Source organism: Hippopotamus amphibius, chromosome 17, assembly GCF_030028045.1.
Source record: "Hippopotamus amphibius kiboko isolate mHipAmp2 chromosome 17, mHipAmp2.hap2, whole genome shotgun sequence".
In the NCBI taxonomy this organism is placed as follows: domain Eukaryota; kingdom Metazoa; phylum Chordata; class Mammalia; order Artiodactyla; family Hippopotamidae; genus Hippopotamus; species Hippopotamus amphibius.
The window spans coordinates 1087496-1102123 of NC_080202.1; the positions used below are offsets into that span (position 1 = coordinate 1087496).

Here is a 14628-nt window from a genome sequence, read left to right on the forward strand (position 1 = left end):
GTCCACAGCACCCCATTCTCCTCCTGGCAGCTCCTATGGAGGGAGCGCCTTGCCCTCCCAAGCCTGTGACCTCCTCTGTAATGGGCCCGGGGCAGCCTCCCCAACAAGCTGTGCGGGCCCCTTGGCCCCCTGCCCCCTTCCCCCATGAGACCCTTCCGCTGCTCAGAGCCCTTCCCGCCCCTAGGCTGGCGGTTCGGGACCATCCACGGGCGCGTGGGCCACTTCCCTTCCGAGCTGGTGCAGCCCGCGGCCGCCCCGGACTTCCTGCAGCTGCCTGCCGAGCCAGGCCGGGGCCGTGCTGCCGCTGTGGCCATTGCCGTGGCCTCGGCGGCCGCTGCCCGGGAGGTGGGCCGCAGGAGGGAGGTGAGAGCGCGGGGCCGGGCCGAGGGGCGGGCACAGCGAGGGGGTCAGCCTGGCTGTGGAGGTGGAGGGCAGGGGTCAGCCAGGGGCAGGCCACCCTGGGCCAGGCGGCCTGGCAGCACTCGCGAGATGTGTGACCCACGGGATGTGAGCCACGGGATGTGACCAGAGGTGGCTGCAGGTGTGGCCAGTGGGGTGGGTGGGTCGGGGTCAGCAGAAGGGTTGTGACCAGGCCGGTGGGGCAGGACCAGCCCGGGCCGGCCAGCAGGTGACGTCCACCTGGGGTGGGGCGGGGCCAGGTGAGCAGGGCAGGTCTGGTCCCGTGGCACAGAGCTCGCCAGGGCGGAGGCAGATAAAGTGGGGAGGGGCGAGGTCCGCGGAGCAGGCTCCTGGGGAGGCGGGGGGGCCGCGTGGGGCAGGGGACAGGCCCGCGTGGGGGCACGGCCAGCCCGGGCTGGCACCGGGCCAGTGCTGAGCGGGCGGGGTGTGGCGGGCGGCCCTCCTGCAGGGCCCCCCAGTCAGGGCTGGCTCTGCGGACCGAGGGGAGGATGGCCTGGCTCTCCCACCGTACACAATGCTGGAGTTCGCGCAGAAGTATTTCCGAGACCCTCAGAGGAGACCCCAGTGAGTGCCGGCCCCACCCTGAGAGCCGCCCAAGCGGGAGGCCGCAGTTCCGGTGGGGGGCGGGGGGCCAAGGAACCCTGAGGGGTGAGGCCCACCTGCAGCCTCCACCTGACCCTGGGTCCAGCACACCTTGGGGGAGGGGGCGCGGCCAAAGCTCAGAGGCAAGACTGGCCAGCAGCGGCCACTTTCTGTTGCAGGGATGGCCTCAGGCTGAAATCCAAGGAGGGCTGGGAGTCCAGAACCTTGGAGGACATGCTTTGCTTCACCAAGGTGTTCAGCCCCAGGCCACCTCTGTAAAATGGTGGTATAAGAGCCCCCTCCCAGGTCCGGGGGCCACACAGCCCTGTCCCCAGTGGGACCCAAGCGCTCAGGGCCCCGAGGACCTGGGCTCCTGCCGGGGGCAGCGTCTCCCCACCGTGTGGGCCCGGCTGCCATTCTGTGCGGTGGCCCTTCCTGTTGTAGGAGGCCCTCCCCCTCCCCCTCCCCATCCCCTCCCCATCCCCTCCCCCTCCCCTCCCCCTCCTCCTCCTCCTCCTCCCCTCCCCTCCCCCCTCACAGACCACCCCCCCATTTGGTGCATTGCTCCCCCGCAGGCCCCGCCCCTCCTGCGCCCGCCCCTGCGCCCGCCCCCCTCTCCGCAGACCCCGCCCTCCTGAGCCCGCCGCCTCCCTGCAGGCCCCGCCCCTCCTGCGCCCGCCCCCCTCCCCGCAGGCCCCGCCCCTCCTGAGCCCGCCCCTCTCCCCACAGGCCCCGCCCCCTCCGCCCGCCCCCCTCCCCGCAGACCCCGCCCTCCTGAGCCGGCCCCTGAGCCCGCTCCTCTCCCCGCAGACCCCGCTCCAGGACTCTCTCATCGAGCTCAGTGACAGCAGCCTCAACAAGATGGCCACAGACATGTTTCTAGGTGTGGGGGTGGGGCTGTGACCAGGGCCCTGGGCCAGGTGGGAGCCCGCACTGTGCCCCCTGTTCACCACCACCCCTTCCTTTGACTCAGATGTGGGGCCCCTGCAGAGAGGAGGAGCCCCCCACTCCCCTGGCCACAGCCTCCTGGGGAGGGGTCCAGCCCCAAGGTGGGCGGACAGCTGGGGGTCTGGTGGCCCGAGTGGGACAGGTGTTTCCTCCAGCTGTGATGCGGTTCATGGGGGATGCCCCGCTGAAGGGCCAGAGTGAACTGGACGTGCTGTGCACCCTCCTGAAGGTCAGTCCAGCCGACTGCTGGTGCTCCCTTGCCTGCCCTGTGGCTCGGTTTCCCCCTCTGTCCACCAGAGTTGCAGGGCTGTGGGGTGGGAAGCTCTCATGTGGCCCAGAGAGGAGTGCATCCCGCGGGTGGCGAGGGGTCTGGGGAGGGGGCACCAGGCCCATCTCCAAGTGCCCACCCTGTTCGTGTGTGCTGGGCCTGTGACCTGTGATCTGGCCCGCCCTCCTACAGCTGTGCAGGGACCATGAGGTCATGCGGGATGAGTGTTACTGCCAAGTTGTGAAGCAGATCACAGACAACACCAGCACTAAGCAGTGAGTGTCTTCCCCTCCCCCACTGTGTCCATGCTCCAGGAGGGGCCAGGTCAGCCTCCTGAGTCTCTCCCCTTCATCCTCTCCCTTACCCCATAGACAGAGCACGTGTATGTGAAACTGCTTGGTCTAAGACAAGCCCTTTCTGGTCTTTGAACTTCAGTTTCCTTGTCTGTAAAATGCAGGGATAATGTGTGAGTCCATGTTCTTGGTTGCAAGTGACAGAAACCCAATTCAATCTGGTTTACGCAAAAGAGGTTTCAGGTAACTGAAAAGTCTAACATAGGACTTCAGGCATAGCTGGATCCAGGTGTCATCAGGATGCAGTCCTTCTTTATACCTTGGCCCTGCTTTCCTCTGTGTCTACATCATTTCCAAGCAATATATCCCATAGATTGGCAAGACGGTAGCTATGGGGGAGTCATTTCCCAGCTCAGTAATCCCAAGGAAAACAAGACTGATCCAATATTTGCCGCAAAAATCCCCAAATCCAGTCATTGTTCCCATGGCCATCCCTGAGCCAACCGCAATGGCGAGAGGATGCAGAGCTCTGATTGTGTTCCTGTCCCCAGACCAAGCGCCATCACCAGAGGGAGGCTGAGCTCTAATTGGCCAGACCTGCCTCCTAAACCAGTCACGTGTCCAGGGCTGCTGTGTTATGATTGGCTGGTCCTGGCTCTGCTCTGATACCCATCTCCAGACTGCAGGGACCTGGGGAGGGGTGGGTGGTTTCTCAAAGTAAGCCCATGTGCTGCCCTCAGACACCACACGTCCCCGTACGTGAAACCCTCACACCCGGGGGCACAACGGTGAGCGTGCGTGTCTCACGCATGACCAGCACACAGCAGAGACCCCAAGCAACTGCTGCTCTCGTTACCCCGGGGCCACCCTCCTGCCTGCTTGCTGACATCCGCCACGAGTTCGGAGCCACTCAGCACGTCCTGCCCGTCCCACCCAGCCTTCCCTGCCGCCAGCTCTGCGTGGGGTCCCCGGGCCCTCCTTCAGGGACCATCACCCAGAGAGATGCCCCCCCCCCCCCGGGGAAGGCTTGTTTCTTTGTGCACGTTGGGCATGTAGGGGGCCTCGTCCCCTTCCTTCTCTGCCTCCCATCCTGGATTCCCTATAGAACGCGTGGCTCTGGGCCCACCAGCCCTGCTCTCACTGGGCCGGGGGAAGCGTTCTCAGAAGACGAGCTGCCCGAGGGCCGGGAGGCTCCTGGTGTGGCACTGGAGTGCGGTGGCCACCTGCGAGGTAGCCCCCTGTGTGTCCTCGCAGGGACAGCTGCCGGCGAGGCTGGAGGCTGCTGTACATCGTGGCTGCCTACCACAGCTGCTCCGATGTCCTCCAGCCGCACCTCATGTGCTTCCTCCAAGACGTGAGCCGGACCCCGGGCCTGCCCTTCCAGGGTGAGGGGCCATTGAGCGGGGAATCAGGGCCAAGGGCTTGTCTGCACAAGGTCAGCTGGCAGAAGGGCCCTCCTTCCACAGGTGCCCGGGCAACGTTTACTAATATCAATCCACTCCCCTAATGTTTGTGGAGGTCCCAGAGGGGTTGATGCGACGGGTCGTCTGATCTAACGCGGGGGATGGCATATCAGGGAAGGCTTCCAGGAGGAAGCGTTGCTCTGCGTGGTGAGCACATGGGAGGGATTTCTAGGTGGGCTGAGTAGCTGGGGTCAAGGCCCAGAGGTGGAGACCTGTGGCAAGTGGGAGAGGAGGAGGAGGAGGCGCAGGCTCTGTTTCTCTGGTCCTTGGGAATCAACAAGGGTCTTGAGAGGGTCCCAGCAGGGGTGCCAAGGCTGGTAGCAGGGGCTTGGCCTGTGTCCCTTGGAGTTGGGAGGAAAGGGGCCGTTCCTCAGCCTCACCCCTAGCCTAGCTTCCAGATTAACCCCTGGGTCCCCCTGAGAGAGAGGCCAGGGCCGCTGTGGTTACCACGGCAGGCATGAAGGATACAGGGGGGAGCTCCCTCAGCTTCTGAATCCTCCTCTTTGACTCAGTCAGCAAACATCCCTGGACTCAGAGGTGAAGAGGCTCCGCTCTGGGGAGGCAGCAGGACATGCCCAGAACTCGGCCCCTCCCAGGGCAGGGCAAGGGCACTGCTTAGCCCAGAGAGATGGAGAAACAGATGGAGGGGCTTCTGCACGGGGAGGCTGGGAAGGAGGGCGCTGGGCACAGCCGTGTGACCGTAGCCACACAGCCTGCGGCCGGCGAGCCCCAGTCCCCAGCTCTCTCCGGGGCTCACGGGTAGCCAAGGCGTGCGGGCCTCCCCTGCATGGGATGCGGGTTCAAATCCAGCTCTTATACTCTGGCTCTTGACCTTGGGTAGATCACTGCCCTCTGAACTGTCTGCTCAGCTGTTGAAGGGAGGACAGACACCCCCCACAGTGGGCTCAGGGCTGGGGCCAGAGGAGCCCCTTCCTCCCCTGCCTGCCCCGGCCAGGCCTGACGCCTGTCTCTGCAGGGATCGCCAAGGCCTGTGCGCAGAACCTGCAGAAGACGCTGCGCTTCGGTGGCCGTCAGGAGCTGCCCGGCGGCATGGAGCTCCGGGCCATGCTGGTGAGCGGGGGGTGGGGCGGGTGGGGGAGACAGCCCGCCGGGCCTGCCAGGTCCCCGTCGGGGACTCCACGGAGGGGACGGCGGCCGGCCCAGGTCCCAGCCTCTCCCGTCTCCCCACCCTCCTTGTCCTAGGCCGGCCGCAGTTCCAAGAGGCAGCTCTTTCTTCTCCCCGGAGGCCTCGAGCGCCACCTCAAAATCAAAACGTGCACCGTAAGTGAGGGGATGTGTCCGGCGGGCAGGGACCCCTAGGCTCCAGGGCGGGCCCCGAGTGCAGGACGTGTCTCTCAGAGGAGCAGCCTGAAGGCTCAGGATCAAACGGCAAATAAGAGGCCGACTGGGACCCTGCGTCTCGTAGGCTCCAAAAGCCGGGCCCCGCCCTGCGTGCGGCTGGCTCCGGGGCTCGGGGGAGAGGTCGCCAGGCCGGCACAGCCTCCCGCTGCCCTCCCGCAGGTGGCCCTGGACGTGGTGGAGGAGATCTGTGCTGAGATGGCTCTGAGCCGCCCCGAGGCCCGTGAGGAGTACGTCATCTTTGTCGTCACCCATCGAGGTGAGTGGCCGGAGGGCGGGCCATGCTGGGCCCTCGCCCACCGCCCCGCCTGCAAGGCTCAGGTCAGGTGCCACTTCCTCCCGGAAGCCCCTCGGCCCGGGTGGGGGAACCTCTCTGCACCGAGCCCCCCGGCCCCGCGGCCGCCCCTCCCTGCTCTACTCTGTGTGAGCTTGTCTGGCCGGTCAGATTGCGCGTTCGCGGAAGGCAGGGCTCCCCCGATGCTTCTCTCCGCCCCTCGGGCCCTCAGTGGGCCCTGCCCTCCAGGGGGACAAGACTTGACGGGACGCGCCCCCCGGAGCCCACAAGCAGAGTGCTTTCTCCCGCCTCTCGTGCCTTCACAGGAGCCGTAAGAGCCCCACCCTCGGACTCACCCGGCCCTTCTCCGTGTATCCGGACCCTCCCCCCCACCCTCCGCAGCCCCCCGCAGCCCACATGCTCTAGGCCGTGGCCTTGCCTCCCGCCCCCAGCGGTCCGTTCCGTCCCCCTCCAGCCGGCTCTCCCGCTGCTGCCCCGGCTCTGAGCCACGTGTCCTCCTCCCTGCTCGCCCGAGACATGGGGGGAGGGGAAGGCAGGCACAGAATGATCCTGGTGACAGAGTTCATGGAGCAGACGCTACGGCCCCGGCACAGCCGGAAGCATCTCCTCCTGTAAAGGGCTTTAGTCCTGCCACAACCCTGTGAAACCGGACCGCTATTGTTCCCATTTACGAATGGCAAAACTGAGTCCCGGGGAGGCTATACTAGTCTCCTGTTGCCGCCATAACAAATCACCACATGCTCGGTGCCTTAAAACCACACACGTTTATTATCTTATGGTTCTGAAGTTCAGAAGTCCTGAAGCCAGAGTGTCCTCAGGGCTGACTCCTTCTGCAGGCTCTGGCAAAGTCTCTGTTTTCTCGCTTTTTCCAGCTCCTAGAGGCTCCCACATTCCTTGGCTCACAGCCCCTTCCTCTGTCTTCAAAGCCAGAAGCATAGCATCTTCCAGTCTCACTTTCTTTGACCGTTCTGCCTCCTTCTTCTAAGTACTCTTGAGACTACATCGGGTCCCCTTGGGTACCCACGATAACCTCCACATCTCAAGATCCTTAGCTTAATTACATTTCAAAGTCCCCTTTGCCATGAAGGTGCATATTCACAGGTGGTGGGCGGGCTCTTAGCCTGCCTCAGGGATTAAAGGACCCACCCAAGGTCACACAGTTGGGATTTGAACCCAGACTGTCTGGCCTCGAGAGTCTGGACCTCATCATCACGCCATACCTCCTCTCTTTGGGAAAATTTTACTGAAGGTGTGGGATGCAGAGCAGAAATGTCAGCTCAGGAAATAAAAACTTAAGCCTGTCGTACAGGCTGAGACCCGCTCCGTGCCAGACCCCAGTCCTCGCCCCCACCCCAGGAGCCCGGCAAGGGGTCTCCCCCAAGGAGTTCTGCAGAAAGGCACCCACTGGCCCTCACGACCTGAGGCCTCTTGTGCGCCCCCTTGTCCGCAGCCTCCTCTGGAAAGGGGCTGGGCTTTCTCTGAGCACCACCCAGGGCCCGACCCAGACCCAGGGGGCTGTAGCTTTGACTTACTCCCATCTGTGGTCACAGCTTCCGCAGACACAGGCGCCCTGTCCCATAAACGTGCTCTCCTTTACTGAGGACCCGTGTCCCAGAGCGGGGGGCGGGGGGGGGGGCTTGCCACGCGCGCCCCACCCAGCCGCCCTGGCTCCCGCAGGCCAGCACGTGTGTCCACTCAGCCGCCGCGCCTACATCCTGGACGTGGCCTCGGAGATGGAGCAGGTGGACGGCGGCTACACGCTGTGGTTCCGCCGCGTGCTCTGGGATCAGCCGCTCAAGTTTGAGAACGAGCTCTACGTGACCTTGCACTACAACCAGGTCAGCACGTGGGCCGCTCTGAGGCTCTGGAACCTTCCGGGCTCCTCCGGGCCTCGGCGTCGGAGGCCTTCCCGACTCAGGCCCGCTGACGTTTCTGCCCCCAGGCGCCTGCTCCCTGCGCGCTCTGCTTGCCGGAGCCTCCCGGTGAGGCTGCGCATCCGGCACCCCTTCAGGAGGCCGTGCTGTCTTCCTTCCTCCCGCCCTCCTCCCGCCAAGCGCCAGGCCTGTCCCTTGCGCAGAGGCTTTGCGTGGCCTTGTTTAGTCTTTCTGTCACTCCCCTTTGTGACCTGGTCGTCTAAGTCAGGGTCGTGGAGTTGACAGGGTCTGGCTCTCCCTCCTGTGCTGACACCCGCGGACATGCTTGGGCAGAGAGCACCTGCTTCTCTGCCGCTGGTGCCGAGGCTGCAGCAGTTGCGAGTCCTGACCCGGTCCCTGGGCTCCCGTGCCCGTGGGCCAGGCAGTGGCGCCCCTGGAGACGCGCGGGAAGGCGACCCCGGGTCCCGCACGCTGCAGTGTGGGCGCCAGCGCTTCCCCGGTTCCTGTGGCTTCCAGGCCACAGCCCTCCCAGCCCACCCTCAGGTGCCTCTGTCACTGCTCCCCGAAGCCCAGGAATGTGACAGGCCACCCTCCCCCAGAAGCGCATGAGGCTGAAACCGCTGTGTCTGTGTCCGCGCCTCCCTGGATGCCAGCTCAGCGCCTGGCCGCCTGCAGTCCCTCACCTCTGCCCACCCCCAACCCCGCAGGTGCTGCCCGACTACCTGAAGGGCCTGTTCAGCAGTGTGCCGGCCGGTCGGCCCAGCGAGCAGCAGCTGCAGCAGGTGTCCAAGCTGGCCGCGCTGCAGCACCGCGCCAGGGACCACTTCTACCTGCCCAGCGCGTGAGCACCCGCCCGCCCCGCCCATCCAGCTGCGACCCCGCCTCCTGGCGCGACAGGTCGCTTCTGGCTGGTACTCATAGCGCTGAGCACATTGAGTGATAGAAAGCTTTCAGGACACACACCCTGTGGTCCAGGAGATACCCACGGCCTGGCAGAAAGACTTGGCCACAGAAACATTCACCGTGGTGTTGCCTACAACCTCCAACAACAGAGGATTCCTTAAAAAAATTGTGGGGTGTCAGGCAGCCTTTCAACCGATGTTTTCTAAGGGGCGAGACATCGGTCATCCCCAGACGCTCCATCTTTGGGCCTTTTTACTCGTAAAAATCAGGCCCCAAAGAGCTTCTGTGTTGGTGGGTTGGTAGCTTACACTGTTCAAAGTTAAAACTGAGAAACAGTTTAAAATATTGCTTTATTAAGTAATTACAAGTAAGGACACCACGTGTGAATGCAAATACACGTATGTGGTTATGATAACACAAGGAATGTAACAGTACATGTTAATGTAAGTAATTTATGAAAACACAAGTGTATTTTCCCAAAAAACTCCCGTGAGCAGAGCGGCACTGTTTTACATTCTGCAAATCTCTGTACCCTCCGGCTTAATAGACGGCAGCTGGGTGCCTGTTGTGACCTCATTTCACGTAGCCTCTGGCAGACTCCGCCGTGCACTGGTGAGGAAACGGGAGGGAAAGCAGGTGACCGCTCAGGTTACTGCGGAAGTGGCTTTGCCCTCCCAGACCCTCGGCCACACTGTGAGAGTCCCTGGTGTGAGCGAGAGTAAGGAAGGCAGTGTGTGGACAGGCTGTCCCGGTGCCTGGTGCACTGTGAGGGCTCAACACCTAACGCTCCTTTGATGCCGTAATTTTTTAAAAAATATTTATTTGGTTGCGCTGGGTCTTAGTTGCTGCTCTTGGGCTCCTTAGTTGCAGCTCTCGGGCTCCTTAGTGGTGGCATGCAAACTCTTAGTTGCGGCATGCATGTGCGATCTAGTTCCCTGACCAGGGATTGAACCTGGGCCCCCTGAGTTGGGAGCGCGGAGTCTTAACCACTGCACCATGAGGGAAGCCCCTTCATGCTGTAATTTTAAGGGGAAAGTGCAGGAAACACATCAAGGTATCACCCCCCCCCCCCCAATAAAGAGAATCGTGGCGTTCTTACTCTTTGCAAGTCGCGGTGCCCGTGTTGTCTCAGCTAATCTCCCCACCCGCACCTGATTTTCCCCTTTTACATATGAGGAAACTGAGGCCCAGAGAGGGGATGTGGCTTCCTCAGCTGATAGGTGGGGGGACCAGGATCCAGACCTGGGGAGGCTGGGTCGGATGCCAGACTGTGACCCAGCAGTGCAGAGAAGGAAAGGTGATGCCTGGAGGGTCTTTCGGGGGGTTCCCCGACATCCCGCGCTTCCACCGTGTGCAGCCGTGGCAGCCGGCACCGGTATCTGTTGGTCTCATAGGATGTGCGGAGGCACAGGGCTGCGTGGAGCAGCCAGCATGTATCGGGGGAGGCCCGGGCGGTGGAGGCTGTTGACCCGGGGCCACCTGGAGCCCAGTGCTCTGTGCCCCCGGCTCTGTCCCGCACCGTGCCGCTCACCCCTCTGGCCTGGGCTTCTCCCTGGGAGCGGGGGCTACAGAGGACCACCTCGGGTTCAAGCCTCGGCCCCACCCGGTCACCGTGTGACCTGGACCTAGCTGGGAACTTCTCAGAGCCTCAGTTCCCTCCCCTGCAAACAGGGAGCCTAGTGGTCCTGGCCGGCGGTTATGGAGCGCCTGCTGTGTGCCCAGGCACCACGGGGTCCACGCTGCCCAGCGTTTAGCCGTCCAGGAGGTTTAGAGGTTTAGCGTAACCCCTGGCAGCACTCAGCGTGGCCTTTCCCTGCACGCCAGGCGGGAGGCCCAGGAGTACATCCCGGCCCAGCTCTACCGCACCGCGGCGGGCGCGGCGTGGCTCAGCCTGCTGGGCCAGCACCGGCAGCAGACGCAGGCTCTCAGCCCCCACCAGGCCCGTGCCCAGTTTCTGGGTGAGGAGGAGCCCGGGCTGGGGGAGGGACGCGTGGGGGCTTGGCTGAGGAGGGTGGGGAGGGGGCACCTTTTCCTTTGTACAAAGGCTGTTTCAGTGCCAGCTTTCTAGTCCTCACCAAGACCCCCCCTAGGCTGGGGGCCCCCGGCAGGGATGGAGCAAGACCCGAGGCGGGCGGCCGGGCCGGCGGGAGGAGCCACCGAGGGCGGGTGTGGGCTGCACCGGCGGGCTACACCCCTGACCACCTCCTCCCCCCAGGCCTCCTCAGCGCCTCGCCCATGTTTGGCTCCTCCTTCTTCTTCGTCCAGAGCTGCAGCAGCGCCATGGTGCCCGCCCCCTGCATCCTCGCCGTCAACCAGAACGGCCTCAGCTTCCTCAGCACTGAGACCCACGTGAGTGGCCTCGGCCCGGCCCCTCCCTCCCACGAGACGTCTAGCTCCACGCTTACACCTGCATGACTTTGGGCAAGGCTCCTCCCCTCTCTGAGCCTCACCTGGGACGGCTGTTGTCGTCAAGGTGAAACGAGGTGAAACACAGGCCATTCCTCAGAGGCTGTGTTGCTCCGCGGGGCCTGACAGGGCAGGGCTGCCCCTGCTTCAGCAACAGAAATTGCTTCCCGGGTTCTGGAGGCTGGACGTCCAAGGTCAAGGTGCCGGCAGGGTTGGTTTGCTCTGAGGCCTCCTTGCGTGTAGACGGCCGTCCTGCCCATGTCCTCACGCGGCCCTCTCTCTGCGCACACATCCCTGGGGTCTGTGTGTCCCGATTTCCCCTTCTCACGAGGACCGTAGTCCCGGCAGATGGCCTGGAGCCCCCTGACCGTGGCCCCTCTTGGAAGGCCCGCCTCCTGATGCAGGCGCAGCCGAGGTGCCGGGCCGGGGCTTCAGCGTGTGGATGCGGTTAAGCCCAGGGCAGAGGGACCCGCTACCCCCATTCTCAGCTCCGCCCTCGGGAGTGGGCCCTGAGAGCCGGCGCCAGGGCAAGTGGCCGATGTGGAAACCCTGGAGGAGGGAGGGAGGCCAGGAGGAGTCGCGCCTGGGGACCCCCTTGGGGAGGGCGAGTCAGGAAGCAGGTGTCCGCTGCGGGGGCTGGCGCCCGGTCCAGCAGGGAGCACGGCCCTCAGAGGACACCCCACCTTGTGGGCGGGGGAGCTGGGCTGTGTCTGGCTGCCCCGTCCCGTCTGTCAGGAGGGGGCACTGACTCTCACCTTCGCTCTGGCCTCCCCTGTGTGGGGAAGCCCTGCATTTGCTCCCGGGTGGGTAAGAAAGCTCCAGACCTAGAGGGGTGGATGTGAAGAAGAAGCCTTGACGAGAAGGTCAGGGCAGCACCGGCATTTCCCGCACCCCTGATCCCAAGCATCTGGAGCAGTGCCGGCATCACTGTTTGTTGAAGTGATTTCAAGAGGTGAGACGCTGAGGTCCAGAGAGGTAGAGCAGCCTGCTCCAGGTCACACAGCAAGTCACTGGGGAACGAGTGCTCAAACCGGGGTGTTGGATCCGACCTCCAGGGCAGGGGTAAGGGCAGGTGAGACTGTCCCACCCCCAAGCCCGCCTGCCCGCCTTCCCGCAGGAGCTGCTGGTGAAGGTCCCCCTGAAGGAGATCCAGTCGACGCGGACGCAGCGGCCCACGGCCAGCTCCAGCTACCCCTACGTGGAGGTCGCCCTGGGGGATGTGGGCACCCAGCGCACCGTGCAGCTGCAGCTGGAGCAGGTGGGCCCCCCTGGCAGCCCCCACTCCCTCTCTCCGCTCACAGGCCCTTCTCTGGGCCTGGCTCCAACATGGGTCAGGTCCTGGCCGTGTCTCAAGGGGCATCCAGCCCCACACAGGGCTGCGGGTCACCGGGGGGGTCTCTGGAGAAGCAGCCTGGTGGTGGCATCGTGGGAGAGGGGGGCCCGGGTTGTTTGCAGAACATGGGGAACTGGGGAGACACAGCCAGCGCAGGGGAGTCCTGAGCGTCCTTGAACGTGAAGCTAATGGTCTGGGGCTTCGTCCCGAGGGCCCTCGGGCGCCGTAGGAGGTTGGTGGGAGGGCAGGGACCCAGGCAGTGTGAAGACGGTCACCTGGGCTGTGGCTCGGAGGATGGATTAAGGGGCCCGGACGTAAGGGCTGGGGAGGGGCGTTCCCGTGTGACAGGGAGCCTGAGGCCCACCTGCCCTGGGCCATCCCCTACTTGCAGCAACTGCAGCTGCTCCTGTAGGTCAGCCACGTCCCAGTCTCGCAGTGTCCGGGGACGGGGCAGGACCAGAGTTCTCACCCCACTGGAGAGAGGGGACCGACGTGCAGAGAAGGGGCAGAATCGGGGCTGGGCCCAGGACCACCCCTCACGGCAGGGCCTGCCGTGGTGGGGCCGCCCTCCCGGGGCACGGGACCGGGCTCCCACTGCCCCAGCCCTGCCTCTGAGGGACGAGGCCAGGACACGGCTGCCCCTCCCCGGGCCCCTTGGGGGTCAGTCCACGGCCCACCGCTCCCCAGTGCTGCGCCTGCTGGGGTCCCCTGATCCTGGCCTCACCTGCGGCTCAGCCTGCTTCCCAGAACCCCTCCTCTGAGCTCGTGCCACAGCGAGGCCCTCTGCTGGGACCTGCCCTCCATTCTCGGGCCCCTTTTCTGGAGCCCTCTCCCCGGGACGCCCTCTAACTGGTGCGGGGTCCGATCCTGTCCCCGGCACCCCTCTGGCCCGGAGGCTTCCGCGGCCAGCTCTGCTGACACAGCCCCTTATCTCTGTCTCCTGCCCCGACCCCTCAGCATCGTGCTTGCAGACCAACAGGCCTCAGCCCTCACCTCCAACCCTCGGAGGCCCTCAGGCCCCCAGCCCAGCCGCCTGCAGCCTCCTCTCGTTACCTCTGTGGCCTCCACCCTCACCCCGTCCCCTCTGCTCACGTGCCCCGCCCCCGCCCCGACCCTGTGCACTCACTGTCCCTGGAGGGCTACCTTCCTCTATAAGGGTTTTAGCACAAACAGCACCTTCTATCTTTTTCTTTTTTCCCGCCTGTGGAACTTCCCTGACCAGGGGTGGAACCTGCGCCCCCTACATTGGAAGCGCGGAGTCTTAACCACCCGACCGCCAGGGACGTGCACCACCTCCTTCTAGAAGCCGACCCTGCCCCTCCTCCCTGAGAATTCACTCTCTCTGCCTCAGTAGCCCTCACATGGCTTGGAAATCACTTAGTTACTTGTTTCCAGATTGTCGGTCTCCTCACTAAAATGTCAGCCCCACGAGGGCAGGGTTGCCTCCAGCTTGTCCACACAGCGCCCGTGGCACAGTGCCCGGTGTGGGCGTGTGGGCGATGCTTGGGGAAGTGGGCGGGGGGGGGGAGGAGGAGGAGGCCCCGCCCTCTCTGCGCTGCCCCTGCTCTGCCTCTGGCGTGTGTGTGAGAGTGTGTGTGTGTGTGTGTGTGTGTGTGTGTAGAGGACATTCATTCATTCATTAAATCATTCATTCATTCCTTCTTTCAATGTAAACCCAGTGAGCATCTCTATGCAGCAGGCTCTGTATGTAGCTGCGGGGATACTGAAGAGACCCAGCCTTAGCCCCCACAGAGCCCCAGGCCCCAGAGGGGAGACAGATGTCAAAGACTTGCTAATAAACCATGATCAGTGCTGGGAGGGTGTACTTGTGCTATCTGGGAGGTAATCAGTGCAGGCTTCCAGGAGGAGGTGAGGTCTGAGTGCAGCAGTGATCTTGCCTACCTCTGATGGGCTGTGTGAGGGCATCTGGAGGCAACCCTGCTTCTTACTGGGCCCCAGTTTCCACACCTGCCAGGTGGGGCAGCATTCCCAGTGAGGCCTGGAGCGCTGTGTCTTGTGGGTGGGAGGATCGCTGGGGGGAGGGGCCTCAGCAAAGGGCACTTTGGAGCGCAGCCTTGGGTTCAAGTCATCTCCAGCTGTGAGGTCTGGGGCAGGTGGCTCCAGGGCTCTGGCCTCAGTTTCCTCACCTGTGGAATGGGCTCTAAGAGCGTCTGACTCATAGGGACATTGCAGGGACTGGGAGGAGGGGGACACAGGGGGCCTGGCCCACAGTCACCGCCCAGTAAGTTCTGTCCTCCTTATCTTTACCGTCCCTCCCTCCCTCTGAGCAGCTTCCCGGCCCCCAGGAAGTGCCTGGGGGGATTCTGGCACTGGCTGTGGTCTGAGGCCCATCCTCACAGATTTTCCCCAGTCCCCGCCAAGGGGGTCACGGCTCATTGCAGGCTGTGGGCGCCAGGTGGTAACCGTGGCAGCACGTAGTTAGAAACCACTTATTGATGGGCTAAGAGTTTGTAAATCTAGAGG

At 64.0% G+C, this 14628-nt stretch overlaps 1 protein-coding gene across 1 annotated transcript in view; it reads left to right on the forward strand.

The window, feature by feature from the left end:
- MYO15A (myosin XVA) overlaps positions 1-14628 on the forward strand; it is a 48460-nt gene that overhangs the window by 32443 nt on the left and 1389 nt on the right. Inside the window, 15 exon segments of the mRNA XM_057715636.1 lie at positions 185-363; positions 869-984; positions 1182-1254; positions 1813-1885; positions 2106-2179; positions 2411-2493; positions 3766-3896; positions 4951-5045; positions 5178-5255; positions 5496-5592; positions 7306-7466; positions 8210-8343; positions 10230-10363; positions 10621-10754; positions 11929-12069. Coding sequence (XP_057571619.1) covers positions 185-363; positions 869-984; positions 1182-1254; positions 1813-1885; positions 2106-2179; positions 2411-2493; positions 3766-3896; positions 4951-5045; positions 5178-5255; positions 5496-5592; positions 7306-7466; positions 8210-8343; positions 10230-10363; positions 10621-10754; positions 11929-12069 — 1703 coding nt within the window.